Source organism: Prionailurus viverrinus, chromosome D1 (genome assembly GCF_022837055.1).
Source record: "Prionailurus viverrinus isolate Anna chromosome D1, UM_Priviv_1.0, whole genome shotgun sequence".
NCBI lineage: Eukaryota > Metazoa > Chordata > Mammalia > Carnivora > Felidae > Prionailurus > Prionailurus viverrinus.
This window is the reverse complement of record NC_062570.1, coordinates 110,270,152-110,286,520: the sequence shown is the minus strand read 5'-3', so window position 1 is coordinate 110,286,520 and position 16,369 is coordinate 110,270,152. Positions and strand designations below refer to the sequence as shown.

General features: G+C 52.8%; 1 protein-coding gene across 5 annotated transcripts in view; it reads left to right on the top strand.

Moving 5' to 3' along the window:
• INCENP (inner centromere protein) overlaps window positions 1-14,177 on the top strand; it is a 29,607-nt gene extending 15,430 nt beyond the window's left edge. For 2 of the 5 annotated variants that reach the window (XM_047879066.1, XM_047879067.1), the window contains exons 9-19: window positions 90-207; window positions 295-429; window positions 979-990; window positions 5,587-5,696; window positions 5,772-5,892; window positions 6,135-6,257; window positions 7,321-7,529; window positions 7,740-7,803; window positions 7,993-8,100; window positions 9,786-9,936; window positions 11,656-14,177. In XM_047879066.1, coding sequence (XP_047735022.1) covers window positions 90-207; window positions 295-429; window positions 979-990; window positions 5,587-5,696; window positions 5,772-5,892; window positions 6,135-6,257; window positions 7,321-7,529; window positions 7,740-7,803; window positions 7,993-8,100; window positions 9,786-9,936; window positions 11,656-11,870 — 1,366 coding nt within the window. In that variant the 3' untranslated portion in view covers window positions 11,871-14,177. Of the gene's footprint in view, window positions 1-89; window positions 208-294; window positions 430-978; window positions 991-3,047; window positions 3,186-5,586; window positions 5,697-5,771; window positions 5,893-6,134; window positions 6,258-7,320; window positions 7,530-7,739; window positions 7,804-7,992; window positions 8,101-9,785; window positions 9,937-11,655 lie in introns of all 5 variants that reach the window. The other 3 variants (XM_047879069.1, XM_047879070.1, XM_047879068.1) reach the window with 2 other exon arrangements.
• Window positions 14,178-16,369: the final 2,192 nt, after the last annotated feature.

Here is a 16,369-nt window from a genome sequence, read left to right as displayed (position 1 = left end):
ACAGGGTGACCTTTTATGGGGTGTGGCCAGGGCCCTGGGGAGGGTACCGGGGTCGGCCCCGTGACGCTGCTTCCACCCTGCTGCGGCAGGAGGAAGCGCAGCTACAAGCAGGCCGTGAGTGAGCTGGACGAGGAGCCGCAGCTGGAGGACGAGGAGCTGCAGCCCCCCAGGAGCAAGACCCCTTCCCCACCCTGCCCGGCCAGCAAGGTGAGTGGGTCTCTGCCCCCCCCCCCCCCCCTTGGGGCCCCCGCCATGCCCAGGAGTCCTCACCCTGCACCCTTACCTCCTCTACAGGTGGTGCGGCCCCTCCGGACCTTCCTGCACACCGTGCAGAGGAACCAGATGCTCATGACGCCGACCTCGGCCCCCCGCAGCAGTGTCATGAAATCCTTCATTAAGCGCAACACTCCCCTGCGCGTGGACCCTAAGGTGAGGGAGCCCGGACCCCTGGCCGTGCTTTGCTAGAGCCGGGCAGCATGGCTGAGGGCTCCGGTCTGTCCCCTAGGCCGCTGGGAGTGGTGTGGATCTGGGCCAAGGCAGCTGGGACCTGGCACCGGTCAAGGGCCAGCTCCAGCCTCTACGGCCTTGGGCCACCTCAACGTTTGAGGACTGTTCTGGCTTCTTGGGCTCTGCAGTGCAGCTCAGAGGCTCGGCCGGCTCAGCGTGACTCCTGGGTCTTGAGCCCTGAGCTGGTAGTAGAAATGATGTGGCTGGCCATGGCCGTGACCATCCATCCCCACACCCCCCACACTCCCCACACCCCCTCTGGAGGCTTGAGTAGTTAAGGCGAGGGACACCCGTGGACGCTGTGCTCGCTGAGGATGAGGGCTGGTGAGATGGGAGGGGGTGGGGGGCTGCCGATGAGAGGGCACAGGCCCCACGCAGACTCTGGCGTAGCCAAGAGGGTGGCCTGCTTTCCGGACTTCCCCAAGCCTGGCATTAACTCCTGGCTTTTTCCTTGTCTCCTCTCCTCCACAGTGCAGCTTCGTTGTAAGTAAAGCCTTCTCCTGTCCTTGTAACCTAGCTCCCCCTAGCACTTACCTGCCGTAGCCCTGTTCCTGCAAACCCACCTGCACCTGTAGAACCACTAACACCAAAGGTGAAACGGGAGCGGTAAAGGGGGTGGCTGCCTGGAGGCGCGCAGCCATTCTGGCTGCCCTCCCTCTGCGGGGCCGGTCCTCTCTGCCCTTGTCTCTGCCCCCAGGAGGCCGAGTCTCGATCTCAGAGCCTCCCTGAAGCAAGAGGAGGCAGAGGGGGTGCGGCCTGCTGCTGTTTACCGGGGCCACAGCTTGGATTTCCCCACAGCACCTCCCTCCCCGGCCCCGGGTTTCCCCTCAGGGTCTGGGGCTGCGAAGAGAACAGACAGGTGGTCTCTGGTCCCCAGAGCCACTGAGGTTTATTGGGTCACAGACCTGAGCTACTGCCTTGAGGCGCAGAGCAGCGGGGGGGAGACCATGGTTGTAGGCTGGGTCCTGTGGGGTAGCGGTAGAACTACCACCAGCAGCCTCTGGAGAGAAGGCCACAGAAGCTGTTCTCTTCTCAGATACCTCAGAGCTGAGCCAGGCCACGGGCCCTGAGGAGGGAGCCCCACACGGCTGGGATTTGCTCAGCCTGCAGTCTTGGCTCCCCGGGGTCTCCCAGGTTACAAGGCTGCAGCCCCTGGGTTCCTCTGTTCCCACTGGTGCTTTGAAGGGCCTCCTATTAGGAGGGCTTCTGCCTCTAGCCGAGGGCCTGGGGCTTGGCGGGTCAAGGGGCTTCTCAGCCGCTAGACAGGTAGGCCTTGAACTTGCCTGTGCTGCAAGGAGGCTGGTCCCCTCTGTGTGAACGAGGCACTGGCATGCCTTCCAATATGCGAGCAAGCAGGCTGTGTGGCCTTACACACCTACTTGTGTGCTAGGCCCCTGCTAGGCACCTGGGCCCACAGCAGTGAACTGGACTGCGACTTGCTCTTCCTACAGAGAACTCCCATGTCGCACACAGACTGATGGGAGCCTGGCCGGCTTTATGGGGATGACCAAGAGGTCCAGGGAGCTGCCTTTTCCTGCTTTGGGGAACCCAGATCCCTGCACAGGGCATCTGGTGGCAGTGGGACAGTTCTTAGTTAGGAGACAGGGGCCTAAGTAGATCGCAGGGACCTTGAGACCTTGGACTAGTTTCCTAACTTTTGGCTGAGTTTCCTTGGCTACAGAATGAGATCAGAGGTCCGTTCATAGAAACGAGTGAACCAGAGTCATGTCCATCAAGCACCTAGCACAGGACTCAGTAGGAGGTGGTTTTTAGTGATTGGTAGAGAGACTGCTCGATCGAGGCCCCTGGAGGCCGAAGGGACTAAATAAGCTTTTGGTTTTCTCATCCACCGCCTTGGCCTTGAGGGTGGCCTCTGGGGAGCAGCGTCAACCCAGCCCACCTTGGAGGGTTGGGGCAGAGGGTGAACTTGGATTCTATGACATGAACAAATCTTGCTTCTACAAAACTTCCAATGCGCAGGATCATTTCTCTGACCTGTGCTGGGAAATTTTAGCACCCAAACGTCGGGGGTAAAACACATTTTGCTGAGCCCAATTGGAAGCAGGAGTCTGGTGGGCACTTGGGGCAGAAAGAGAAGGCAAAGTGCTTTCCCCACCGCAGAGCAGTGGGTGGAAGTCGGCCCCCTGCTGGTTGGGTGACCAGTCAAGTTATACCTTCTGCCAAACTTGGAGCGTTTTCAGCCATTATTTCTAAGAAATTCTGTTTCATTGTTGCATTCATTCCCCTCTATCATGGGTGACGATGACACCCACGCCGGTGGTGGATCGTCCTGTGTCGTCACAGTCCTTTGGGCTCTGTTCATTTCTCTTCCATAGCCTTTTCTCTCTGTTGGGATCAGATACATTTTATTGATCGATCTGTACGTTTACCGACATCTGTCTGTCTTTTCCATTCTGCCCTTGGACCCATGCACTGAATTTCTTATTTCCGTTATTGTCTTTTGAGTTCTGAAATTTCCATTTTGCTTTTTTCTAGCTCTTCTTGCTGAGATTTTCTGTTTTTTTTGTTTTTCTCTCCAGCTCCTGCCACCCAGTAACCTTTATTGCCAGAACAGCTCCCAGGACCCCACGGCGCTGGGAGGGGGCGCTAAGTCTTTATTGGGAAGGACGCCCGCCCGTCTTCCCTCACTGCCGACGGTAGACGCACTCAGTGTCAGGGTAGGGTGGCAAGTTCAGCTGCTACTTCTTTTCCAGAGCAGGAGGCACAAAACGGCCTCCCAGGTAGTGATAGCGACCGCTGAAGTGGCTTGCAGTGAGATTTTCTGTTTCGCCAATTGTCTGAAGAATGTATTACTGTTGAAGTATTTCTATAATAGTGGCTTTGATGTCTTTGTCAGATATGTCTAACAATCTGTCACCTTGATGTTGGTGGCTGCTGATCGTCTTCACGTGGGAGTTGAGATTTTCCTAGTTCTTTGTGTGCTGAGTGGTTTTGGATTATATCCTGGCCATTTTGCATATTGCGTTATGAGGCCGCATGTTGCCAGAGAGAGAATGTTGGTATCTTGCTCTAACAGCGACCCACCTGGTTTGGTTCAGGCTGCAGGTCCCACCCCTCCTTCTGTGGGACATGGTTCCAGTGTCCCGATTTCAAAGCCTTTGTGGTACTCTTGGATCTGCCCTGGGTGTGCTGGTCAGTGGTCAGGATGGGATCTGGCAGGTGGTCTGTGAGTTTAATTCTCAGAGTTTTTGGTATAATAGTTAGATGGTCAGATCCATGCATCTGCAGCTTGGGGCTGAGCCTGGGAGCTCACAAACAACCACAGGGTGTCATTTTCTCCACGCATCTAGTACATTTCACTTCTCCGGGGGCTCCCGCTCTCCGTCCTCCAGCCAGGAAGCTGGGGCTTCTGTCACCCTGCTCTACCGCGTGTTTCCACGACCGCATCTGGGGTCACCTGGTAGGGAGACAGAAAAAAGCAACAGCATTCATCACCTTCGGGGATCACAGCTCCGTAGTGTGGAGAGGAAGCTCCCCCCTCCCCCAGAGTTTTGCCTCTGCAAGTTCTTGTAACTGTTGCTGTCCCATTGCCACAGGGTTGTTTGTGGCCTGGGGCACGAGAGGAAGAAGAAAAGAACAAACAAAAATTGGGGTTTTTGCATACTCCGAGCATGAGACTCCCCCTTCCCACTCCTTAAGTGAGATTTAAAGGGACTTTCCCAGAGTTCTGTCTGTCTGTACCCCTCAGATCCCTTTGGGGTTTCCGACTTCATTGAGTTTAGGCTAGAGGGGAAAACAATGGTAAATTTCTGCCGGCCCAGTGATGCTTCGCAGCCTGGTCTTCCCCTCCGCCTGCTCACATCGGCCTCACACAGCTGTTCTATGTAGTCCAGTTTTATGGCCACCTTCAGTGGCAGAAGCAGATGTGTCTTCCTCACAACCAGAGGAGCCCTTCTCTCCATCTTTAGGGTTGTATTCCCTTGGGGCCAGACTTCTAGGTGGGAAATCTGCAGTCAAGGTCAGAGGCCAAGGAGAAATGGACAGTCACTAATGCAGGGAGAGGGACAGAGCAGAGCACAGAGATGGGTGCTCTGGGTGGCAGAGCACAGAGATGAGAGTCTGATGGGAGCCAGGTGAGGGTGATGGGGGGGGGGGGGGCTCTGGCCCAGGTCCCAGCCCCCACCTCATGCCCTGGCCATCAGGGCGAAAGTACCAGTCTTGTCCTTAGCCAAGAAAAGCTTGGAGCCCCCACCTATGCCCTCTGGCTGCCGTGCCCGTGGGGCTTTCTGGGCATGCAGAGGGGTAGGGTTCCAGCACTGATCTGCTAAACAACCAACTAGTACTTTTAAGAAGCTGTTGTTAGAAACGTTAGGTGCCTGTATCACAGGAAGTTAGGAAAATGAAGGAAAATATACCATCCTTTTGTTTTTAATGTTTGTTTATTTTTGAGAGAGATAGACCATGAGCGGGGGAGGGACAGACAGAGAGGGAAACACAGAATCCAAAGCAAGCTCCAGGCTCTGAGCTGTCAGCACAGAGCCTGATACGGGGCTCGAACTCATAGACTGCGAGGGCAGGACCTGAGCCAAAGTGGGAGGCTTACCCGGCTGAGCCACCCAGGCACCCTGAGAAAATATACCATCCTTAACATATCTCACCAGCCTATAGTAATCTATGTTAGCATTTGGCCATATTTTTTTTCCATATATTGAGAAACATAAAAGTGTGTGTACACGAAGTATAAAAGTTACAACGCATAGAAATAATAAATTAACGCTCATGTACCCAGCACCCCTTTATAGATGTTAACCACAACTTTTACAGCTGTCTGTCCCTCTATGATGTCAATCTTCCTTCTCTTCTCAAGTACACTTCAATATAGTTATAATCAGAGCATCTGTCCAATTTCGAACCCTGATTTTTGTGCCGCTGCGACTTGGCAGGGCTCAGTCAAGGGTGCTTGGGAGGCTGCCCACCAGAATGACCGAAGCCCCAGGCCACAGTCTGGTTGGGAAGGAAGGCATGTTTTGGGGGTGACTCTGCCTCTGTAACAGTCTGGCTGGGGCCTGTGGGCCTCGCTCACCCCCCCCCCCCCCCTCCCGGCCCCGCCCGCCTCAGGAGAAGGAGCGGCAGCGCCTGGAGAACCTGCGGAGGAAGGAGGAGGCGGAGCAGCTCCGCAGGCAGAAGGTGGAGGAGGACAAGCGGCGGCGTCTGGAGGAGGTGAAGCTGTAAGTGGTCCAGCTCCTGGCCCCGCCCCCAGGCCCTGGCCCCGCCCCCCGGGTACGACCGCCCTGTGTCCGCAGGAAGCGGGAGGAGCGCCTCCGCAAGGTGCTGCAGGCCCGGGAGCGGGTGGAGCAGATGAAGGAGGAGAAGAAGAAGCAGATCGAGCAGAAGTTTGCTCAGATCGACGAGAAGACCGAGAAGGTGCGCGCCTCAGGCTTGTGGGCGGCCAGGTTTCGGGGTAGGCTGCACCCTGGCGGGCCCCAAGCAGGTCCCACTCGGTGGCTGTGGTTTCTGGGTGTCCCCCCCCCTTCCCCTCTCCCCCTCCTCCCCGGGCTGTGGGAACAGGCCCGGCTCGCAGGGGCAGGGGGTGCAGTTCCGGGCCCCGCGCTGCAGGGCTGAGTGAGGAGGGTGCTCTAATGGGCACATGTGGATGGGCCCTGTAGGTTAAGGAGGAGCGGCTGGCAGAAGAGAAAGCCAAGAAGAAGGCAGCAGCCAAGAAGATGGAGGAGGTGGAGGCGCGCCGCAAGCAGGAGGAGGAGGCGCGGAGGCTCAGGCGGCTACAACAGGTTCATGGGCAGAGGGGCTCACATATCAAGGACGCAGAAGGCCCCCCAAGGGTCGCCAGACACGCCCCACTTTGTTGGGTTGGTTGTGGCGGCTCTTGTTGCTTTAAGTCCTGAGGAGTTTCCACAAATACCCTGGGGATGTGAATGGCGACCGTAACCTGCCTCCTGCAGGTGGCAGTTCAAGGGTCAAGTGGATGGACTCCAGAGCCAGACCTTCAGTCTCAGCTCTGCCACTTCCCAGCCGGGTGACCCTGGGCGGGTTCCTTGACCTTTCTGGGCCTTGATTCCCTCGGGGAACCTTAGCGTCTACCTGACAGGGTCAGTGTGAGGGTTGAATGTTTTGCCTGTGAGAGTAGGGACCTACCTCTCCCTGGGAGTTGTCTATCTCAGGACGGTAGGGAACACAGATGTGTCATTAGGGGATTATAATACTAATAACCAAAATTTACGTAGTGTTTTCTGTGTGTCAGATACCGTTCTATGTTCTGTGTACGAACTCGGTAACTTCATGAGGTGTAGTCGTTACTGTTGTTCCTGTTTTATCAATGAGGAAACTGAGGCCAGAGAGCTGAAGCCACTTGCCTGGTGTCACACCGGCTGGTGAAATCTGGCTCCAGTCTCTACCCTTGACTACTGGCTTTGCAGCTGCATATAAAGCAGTTTTCTTTCATGGGGCGCCCAGGTGGTTCAGTGGGTTGGGCGTCCGACTCTTGATTCCGGCTCAGGTCATGATCTCACGGTTTCATGGGTTTGAGCCCCGCGTCGGGCTCTATGCTGACAGTGCAGAGCCTGCTTGGGATTCTGTCTGTCCACCCCCCTCCCCTGCCCGTGCTGACTCCGTCTCTCTCAAAATAAATAAATGAGCTTAAAAAAAAAAGGTAATTTTCAAGAGATGCCTTTTCATGGCGATTCTTGGGGAGCCTGGCTCGGGGAGGGGGGGCAGGCATCGCTTCTGGGAGGGAGCAGGCCCTGTGGCCTCTCTTCCCTCCTTCCCAGACCTCCTCCCTGGCTTCACCAGCCCAGGGCTGGCCTCAAGGGCCCTGACCTGGCGCTCCGTTCACAGGATGAGGAAGAGCGGCGGCACCAGGAGCTGCTGCAGAAGAAGAGGGAGGAGGAGCAGGAGCGGCTGCGCAGGGCGGCCGAGGCCAAGAGGCTGGCGGAGCAGCGGGAGCAGGAGCGGCAGCTGGCGGAGCAGCGGGAGCACGAGCGGCAGCTGGCGGAGCAGCGGGAGCACGAACGCAGGAGGGAGCAGGAGCGGCTCCAGGCCGAGAGGTGAGGGGCCCGCTGCCCAGCTGGCCGAGGCGGCACCCTGTCGTCACACACCCGCCTTCCTGTGAGCACGTGGAAGGGGCACACGTAGCCGTCGCCAGGAGGCAGCTCCCTCCTCCACTTGGGGGTTTGCAAAAGGACAGGCCCTTTTCTTTTTGGGCTCTGGGCCAGGAGGCGGCTCCCTGGGCTGACAGGCTCTTGCTTGGTCCTCAGGGAGCTGCAGGAGAAGGAGAAGGCCCTGCGGCTGGAGAGGGAGCTGGAGGAGAAGAAGAAAAAGGTAAAGGGGAGCGGGCCTGGGGCTCCTGCGGGGTCTGCTCCGAGCTCCGGGCCAGCCTGGTGGCTCCCGGTCCGGGAGCAGCCTTGCCTGCCCAGCCGTGTGGGGTTGGCGTGGGGGGGGAGGGGGGGGGGGAGGCGAGGGGCTCGCACATGCACCATCTCTAATATCCGGCCGCCCCTGGGGCCCCAGGAAGAGCAGCAACGCCTGGCTGAGGAGCGGCTGCTGGAGGAGCAGCAGAGGAAAGCCAGGGAGGCCGCGGCGGCCAGCAAAGGCCTGAATGTGACCGTGGACGTGCAGGTGAGGCTGGGCAGCCAAGTGGAGAGGGCCCCTCCAGCTCTGGTTATTCACTCCCTGCTGGTTGGAGCCACAGATACAGATGAGGACCATGCGAAAGGAAGGATACGATTGGCCCAAGTGGTTTTACCCTTTTCGAAAGGTGTATTTCCTTGCTGTAAAAGTAGAATTTGTTGTTAAAAAAAAAAAAAAAAAAAGAAACTAAACTTTTTTAAAGAGTGTAAAGAAAAGGAAAGGTACCCTTAGAGGAAAAATCTAATCTGGTGTAGATCTTTCTGTATGTTTACCCATATAAACCTACACACACGCACGTACACACACAGGCCCAGTTTTAAATGGGCACTGTCTACACGTACTGTCTTAGTCTGTTCAGGCTGCCATCACACATTGCTACAGACTGGCTGGCTTAAACAGCAGTTCTGGAGGCCAGAAGTCCAAGGTCAAGGCAGCAGCAGATTCGGTGTTTGGTGACAGTCTTCTCCCTGTGTCCCCTGTGGTAGAGGGGGCTCTCTGGGGTCTCTGTTCTAAGGGCACTAATCTCACTCATGGGGCCTCCAGCCTTGTGACCTAATCACCTCCCCAAGGCTCCACCTCCTAATACCATCACATTGCGGGGTCGGATTTAACAGAAGAATTTGGGAGGGGTGGGGGGTACCCACACAACATTTAGTCTATAACATATGCCATTTGGCATTTTGATTTTTTTTCTCCCTATTTTCCTTTTCATTTAGTGAGTTGTGGACCTCTCTGTTCCAGCACTTGTAAATCTCATATTTGATGGCCGTGCAGTTGATGGCAGTTACTTACACCAGAATTTCTTTAACAAGCCCTTACTGGTGAACATTTAGGCTACTGCCAGCTTAACGCTTGTTAACAAAACGTATGCAGGAGAGTTTTCAGGGCAACGTAGTTTATGACGTTGAGAACTCGGAAGGGAGCCGAACGTTCATCTCTAACGGATGGTTAAAGTACGAATCATGGGGTGCCCAGGGGAGTACCCTGGAGCTGTTTGAAGGAGAAACACTGACCTGAAGGAATGTTTGCAGCATACTTTAACTTGAAAAAGGAAGATACAGGGGCGCCTGGGTGGCTAGTCATTTAAGCGTCCAACTTCGGATTGGGTTACAGTCTCACGGTTTGTGAGTTCATGCTCTGAGTTGGGCTCTGTGCTGACAGCTCAGAGCCTGGAGCCTCCTTGGGATTGTGCGTCTTCTTCTCTCTCTGCCCCTCCCCAGCTTGTGCTCTCTTTCTCTCTGTCTCTCTCTCTTAAAAGTAAATAAACATTTAAGAGAAAAGAGGGGGGGCGCCTGGGTGGCGCAGTCGGTTAAGCGTCCGACTTCAGCCAGGTCACGCTCTCGCGGTCTGTGAGTTCGAGCCCCGCGTCGGGCTCTGGGCTGATGGCTCAGAGCCTGGAGCCTGTTTCCGATTCTGTGTCTCCCTCTCTCTCTGCCCCTCCCCCGTTCATGCTCTGTCTCTCTCTGTCCCAAAAATAAATAAACGTTGAAAAAAAAAAAATTTTTTTAAAAATAAAAATAAAAAAAAAAAAAAAAAAAAAAAAAAAAGAGAAAAGAGGGGCACCTTGGTGGCTCAGTCATTTAAGCGACTTTGGCATGGGTTATGATCTCACGGTTTGTGAGTTCGAGCCCCACGTCAGGCTCTGTGCTGACAGCCATGTTTATCTTCTCCAGTCTCCAGCTTGTACCTCCTATCAGATGACTCCACAGGGGCACAGGCCGCCCCCCAAGATCAACCCGGATAACTACGGGATGGATCTGAATAGCGATGATTCCACCGATGACGAGGCCCATCCCCGGAAGCCCATCCCCACCTGGGCCAGAGGTAAGCAGGGCCCGGAATTCCCCGGGAGACCTGGCTCCTCACTTGCAACATCTGGGACCCTGGAGGTGGTGGGTCGGCAGCTGTGGGTATCAGGAGGCTGTTGTCGTCATGGGCTGGCAGCTTGTATTGGGCTTGTATTAGGCCTTGGGATGCACCCAGGGAAGGGTGGGCCCTCTGTGGCCAGTGGGTTGAACTGGGGACCAGAACTACGGTATTGGGTGCCTCTGTTCTCAACAAAAGTGTTAAATTGTGGCTGGCTGCCGACAGGCATGGGGCTGGGTGTTCCAGCTCAGACTCTACGCCGCCCCTTGGAGCCTCACCCAGTGGGCCAGATGAGAGTTGGACCCAAGTAAGCAGCTTGGAGTAGGAATACCGCCAAGAGTAGTCACCGGTTTTAGGCAGTGCGCCGAGAGCTGGACCTGGGGGTTCCAGCAGCTGGGGAGGAAAGCCCTGAGGCAGGGCCACTTGAGCAAGATTTGACCCCAGTTTACAAGCCCCAGCATTTAAACGGGAGCGTGGGTGTGTGTGAGCAGGCCACCACAGACCTGGTGACAAGGAAGCGGGGCCAGTACGTATACGGTGGGCACTTCATAGAGTTTACAGAGCTGGGGGTCAGCTTGGTGCCCACTCACTCCCCAGACGGAAGGGCCCAGAGGCCCATTGGGGGGCAGCACTCTGCAGAAGACAGCTACTTTGGTGTCACCTCACTTGAACTCCACGCTAGGCAGAATCTTAGTCCCCTTAACTATTGACATCAGGGCATTTGGGAGGTAGCAGCAGGCAGGGGTCAGTATGGCCAGAGCCACCTAGTGGTGGTTGACCGTCACCAGCTTCCCTAAACTCCCTGCGTTCTCATCTGTGAAATGGGGGTGTTACTAGGACCCAGCTGAGAAGGGTTATTTAGGATGAAGAGAGTTTAGGATGAAGAGAGTTGGTGCTCGTTCCTAAGGCCTGGTGCAGAGCAATGCTGGGCACCTGTCCTACGTCCTGACCTCCAGGGTCCTCCTGAGGCCTTGTCGCCAGGGCTGTGTGCCTCGGTCCAGGGATCCCCTCAGCCTGCACCCTGTGCCGTGGGACCTGGGAGCCGGTGAGAGAAGTAGCCAACCCCAGCAGTCAAGGATGGCAGCGTATGAAGTTTCGGAGCTGGACGGTCTCCAGACCCCAGCTCCCCCAGTCACGAGCTACGTGCCTTTGAGCAAGTCCCCCCCGCCCCGCCCCGCCTTCTGAAATGGGGAGAATAAAGGAGCTGCCTCCCTCGTGGTTGTGGGGTTGTGGTTGCCTGGCCCAGGTGAGCACTTGAGGACCTGTGTTCAGCCTAAGCTGCTGGAACATGGCAGTGGGAACAGGCAATGAGAGCATTTTCACGAGGGCGCCTGGGCGGCTCGGTTAAGCGTCCGACTTGGGCTCAGGTCATAGTCTCACGGGTTGTGAGTTTCAGCCCCGCATCAGGTTTGCTGCTGTCCGCGCTGAGCCTGCTTTGGATCCTCTATCCTGTCTCTCTCTGCCCTTCCCCTGCATACGTGCTCTCTCTCTCTCTTTCTCTCAAAAATAAACAAACATCAAAAAAAAAAAAGGGCTTTTCAGGGAAATGGGGAGAGGAAGAGGGCTCTGAGAGAGGAGCTGATGTGGCTGCGGTGGGGAAGGGGACAAGGGGTCAGGGGATGGGGAGGCTCCTGAGGAGCCCAAAGGCAGTGACTTGACCCTCCGTGTCCCCTGCAGGCACTCAGCTAAGCCAGGCCATCATCCACCAGTACCACCACCCCCCAAACCTGCTTGAGCTCTTTGGAACCATCCTCCCGCTGGACTTGGAGGACATCTTCAAGAAGAGCAAGCCTCGCTACCACAAGCGCACCAGCTCTGCCGTCTGGAACTCGCCACCCCTGCTGGGCCCCAGGGTCCCCAGCAGCCTGGCCTATGGCCTGAAGAAGTACTGAGGCCCCCAGGCGTTCCCAGCAGTCTCCACCCCTGCGTGTGTCTGTGTGTCCGCCTCTCTGTTGGTCTGGGGCCATCCTGCCTGGTGTTCCGTCTCCAGGGGTTTGGCTGTGTGTATATAAATGTCCTCTGTGCGCCGGGGGTTGCAAGTCGCGCAGGCCTGTTTGGAAGCTGCACTTGGCGGGTGGTTGGGGAGAACCTGCCCAGCCCCACCTGGCCTGCAGACAGCGCTCTGTAAATAGACTGTTAGAATTCAGCTGAATTTTAGCCTCTAGTGTTTGAGAGCTAGATTAATAAAGTCTGTTCCTTTAAGCCTGCTGTGGGTATTGTAGAGGTGGGGGCCTTGGCAGGATGCCCCTGGCCCCCGGCCCCGCAGCCGTGTGTCTCAGGCCACCGATGGGCCGGGGACCAAGGCGCTGTTCCTCTCCCTGGAGTATGCTTCTGGCTGACGCAGCGGGTGACTGTGATGCCGTCTTTGGGCCACGCTGAGAAACACTTGAGTTGCTCGCGCGATGGGGCAAGCGAAGATACTTCTGATTTTCGGGGGAGCTCCCTGTTTGTAAAAGGGAGCTTGCCCAATGGGAAAGACGTGGGGTCGAGGTCAGGAGGACTGGGCTCTTGACACAGCTCTGCCACCTAAGACAGTCCCTCGGCCCTGCAGGCTCCACGCTTGCCGCATGGACGGTCAAAGGACCTGAGAACGCGTGCACGCTGCTGAAGCAGGAGCTCTGATTACAAAGATGTCTCCTGAAACCACCTTGGGACCAGTGCTTGCAAGCAGTTGGAATGTTTCTCCGACAAAACCATGTAGCTGCTAAGTAAATGCTTAGTGTCCGTGGAAGCTGGCCCAGGGCCCGTCCCATGGCTGCATGCTGTGCTCTCAGTGTGCGGTGGCTAGTTGCTTATCATCCGCTCCAGCCCCCAGAGCGAAAGTTGGTGAACCGTGGCCTCAGGGGCCAAATCAAACCTCAGTGTGTTTTTATAAAGTTTTATTGGAACCTTCCCAATTGCAGCAAATGCCTCGTCTCTGGCTGCTCTGCCGAGGGCAGAGTAAGTAGTTGCAAGCAAAGCCTGACGGCGCACAGAGCTGAAAAGATTTACTAGGACCCCCTACAGAAAGTTTGCTGACCCCAGCTTTAGGACAAAATAAAGCCTAAGTTCAAGAGTGTCTGAAAATGAGGAACTGGTGAACACAGACAATAGACTGAAGTTCAGAGGAGTCTACCCATAAAAAAAAAAAAACCATCTGGAGTTCTGGGTGCCTCTGTCAGTTAAGTCTGACATCGGCTCAGGTCATGATCTCACGGTTTGGGAGTTCAAGCCCCGCAGGGGCTTTTCACTGATTAGGATTCTCTGTCATTCCCTCTCTCTCTGCCCCTCCCCCACAATCTCAAAATAAAAACGAAACCTTTGACAGTTCATTCATATATGGTGCACGATCCCAATTTGTTCTGTATGCCCTGGAATCTGTTGTGGTGAGTTCATTGGTGAGTGTGTCTCCACCTAAAATCACATTGTCAAAATACTACTTTTTCTGAGCATTTTTGTGTTTGAGAGGAAGTTGTTCAGCCAAAAGGTAGTTACAGTTGCCGCGACCTTCACCAGCACTTGGTGTTGGCAGTATTTTCTTATTTTAGCCATTCTGATATGTAGTGAAATCTCATCATGGTTTTAAAGGGTTTTGTTTTTTGGTTTTTGTTTTTTGAGAGAGACAGTGGGGGATGGGCAGAGGGAGAGGGAGAGAGAGAATCCCAAGCATGCCCCACACTCCATGCTGAGCCTGACAGGGGAGGGGGGGCAGGAGGCTTGAGCCCACCTGAGCCAAACATCAAGAGTCGCTCGCTCAATGGACTGAGCCACCCCAGGCGCCCCTCGTCGTTGTTTTAATTCACATTCTGCTAATGGTTGATGGTGGTGAACATTTTTCCACGTGCTTATTTGCCATCTGCGTATCTCGGTTGAAGTGTCTGTTCAAGGCTTTTGTTCATTTGTCAATTGGGTTGTTTTCTTACCGTTGAGTTTATCATCTTATGTATTACGGGTGCAAATCTGCTGTCAATATGTGCTTGGCAGTATTTTTTTTCTTGGTCCGCAGCTTTCCTTTTCATTCACTTAATGGTGTTTTTCATAGAGCAAAAAATTTAATTTTGGTGGAGTCCCAATTTATCATTCTTTTTTTTTTTTTATGGATTGTACTCTTTGGTGTCACATCTAAGAAACCTTTGTCTAGCCCTGGTTCTCAAAGCTTTTCTCTTATATTTTCTGCGAAATGTTTTAGAGTCTTATAAATACTACATTTATGTTTGTGATCTACTTGAGTTAATTTTTTTAAAGTGTGAGATTTCTGTTTTTCGTCTGTTTGGTTTGGGGGGGCATATGGATATATATCCAATTGTTCCAGGACCATTTGTTGAAAAAGCTGTTTTGCAGTGGGTTTCCTTGGCAACTCTGTCCATCAGTCAGCCATATTTGTATGGGTCTACATCTGGACTTTGTTTTTTTGTTGTTGTTGTCTTCGAGAGAGAGTGAGTGAGTGGGGGAGGGCAGAGGGAGTGGGAGAGAGACTCTTAAGCAGGGGCTCTATCTCACAACCATGAGATCATGACCTGAGCTAAAATCAAGAGTCAGCAGCTTAACAGACTGAGCCATTCCGGCACCCCTATGTCTGGACTTTGTGTTCTCTTCCATTGATCTGTGAGTCTCTCCTTTTACCAATACCACATCATCAAGGTTACTGTAGTTTGTATCCATCTGAAAAATCTGTTAGTGTGATTCCTCCAACTTTAGTCTTCTTTTTCAAAATCATTCTGACTTTTCTATCAATTTGCCTCTCCATATAAATTTCAGAACCAGCTTGTTTATACAAAAACCTTGCTGGGATTTTGATTGGGATTGTGTTAAATGTATAGATAAGTTTGGGGGATTGCTTTAAATCTATAGCTAAGTTCTTCACATACGTCTCAGCATACACATCCTGTACAGGTTTTGTTGGATTTATAGCTAAGCATTTATTTTCTTGGAGCTATTGTAAATACTATTGTTTTTCTAATTTTGGTTTCCAGTAGTTCATTGCTGGTATGTAGAAACACAGTTGATTTTTGTGCGTTGACCTTGTATCTTGTGCTGCAACTAAAGCAGTACGTAGAGGGAAATTTAGAGACTAAAATGCCTGTGTTTGATAAAAGGTGTTAAATCAATGGCTTCAGCTTCCACTTGAAGAAACTAGAGGGGCGCCTGGGTGGCTCAGTCAGTTGAACGTCCACCTTTGGCTCAGGTCATGATCTCGCAGTTCATGGGTTCGAGCCCTACGTTGGCCTCAGTGCTGATGGCTCAACCTGGAGCCTGCTTCGGATTCTGCGTCTCCCTCTCTTGCTCTGCTCCTCCCCCACTCCTGCTCTGTCTTCCTCTCACAAAATGAAGTAAATAAATAAATAAATAAATAAACAAACATTAAAAACTGGAAAAAGAAGAGCAAATAAAAGTACGAGCAGAAGAAGGGAAATGACCAAAACAGAGCAGGAATCAATGACTTTGGAGAGAGAAAAATAATAGGGAAAATTTAAACCAAAAGCTGATTCTTTGGGAAGCTCAAAAAATTCATCTCTAGCTTGATAAGGAGAAAAAGAAGAAACAAATGGCCAGTGTCAGGAATGAAAGAGGTAATGCCACTATAGATCCTACTGGCATTAAGAAAAGAGTAAGATTATTATGAGCAACTTCTGGTAATAAATTGGACAATTGACATGAACACAAATTCCTTGGAAGATCCAACTTCTTGCAGTTCACTCAACAAGAAACAGAAAACGTAAATAGCCCTATTTATTGTTGAAAGAAATTGAGTTTGTAGTTTAAATCTCACGAATACTCTAGGCCTAGATCACGTTAGTGGTAAATGCAACCACATATTCAAGAAAGACATAATACCAATTCTATGTAACCTCTCGCAGGAAATTAAAGAGGAAAGAATACTTTTCCACTGCATCTACGAGACAAACATTGCCCTGACCCCAAACCAAACAAACCCACTGCAAGAAAGGACAATTAGACAATTATCTGTCATGAACCTCAATACAAAATCTTAGCAAACTCATAACAAATCCAACAAGTTATGTAAAAAGGATAATACATCTTAGCCAAATAGGGTTTACCCCAAGAATATAATGTAGGTTTAACATTCGAAAGTCAACTAATGTAATTTTCATATTAATACAGGAGGAAACCATGTGATTAATGGATGCAGAAAGTACATTGACAATTCAACACTAATTCACAATAAAAGTTCTAAGCAAATTAGAATTTTTTTTGTCTCATCTTCAACTCTACCTCTCTCGCTCTCATTAAGCCTAAGTATGACCAATAATATGACCTACATAAGTAGTTCCAAACATGGATGAGTGAATGAATTATAACACGTGCAAATTAGAATTTAAAGTTGAATTTGGGGTAATGGGGTGGCTCAGTTGGTTAAGCATCCGACTTCCGTTCAGGTCATGATCTAGTG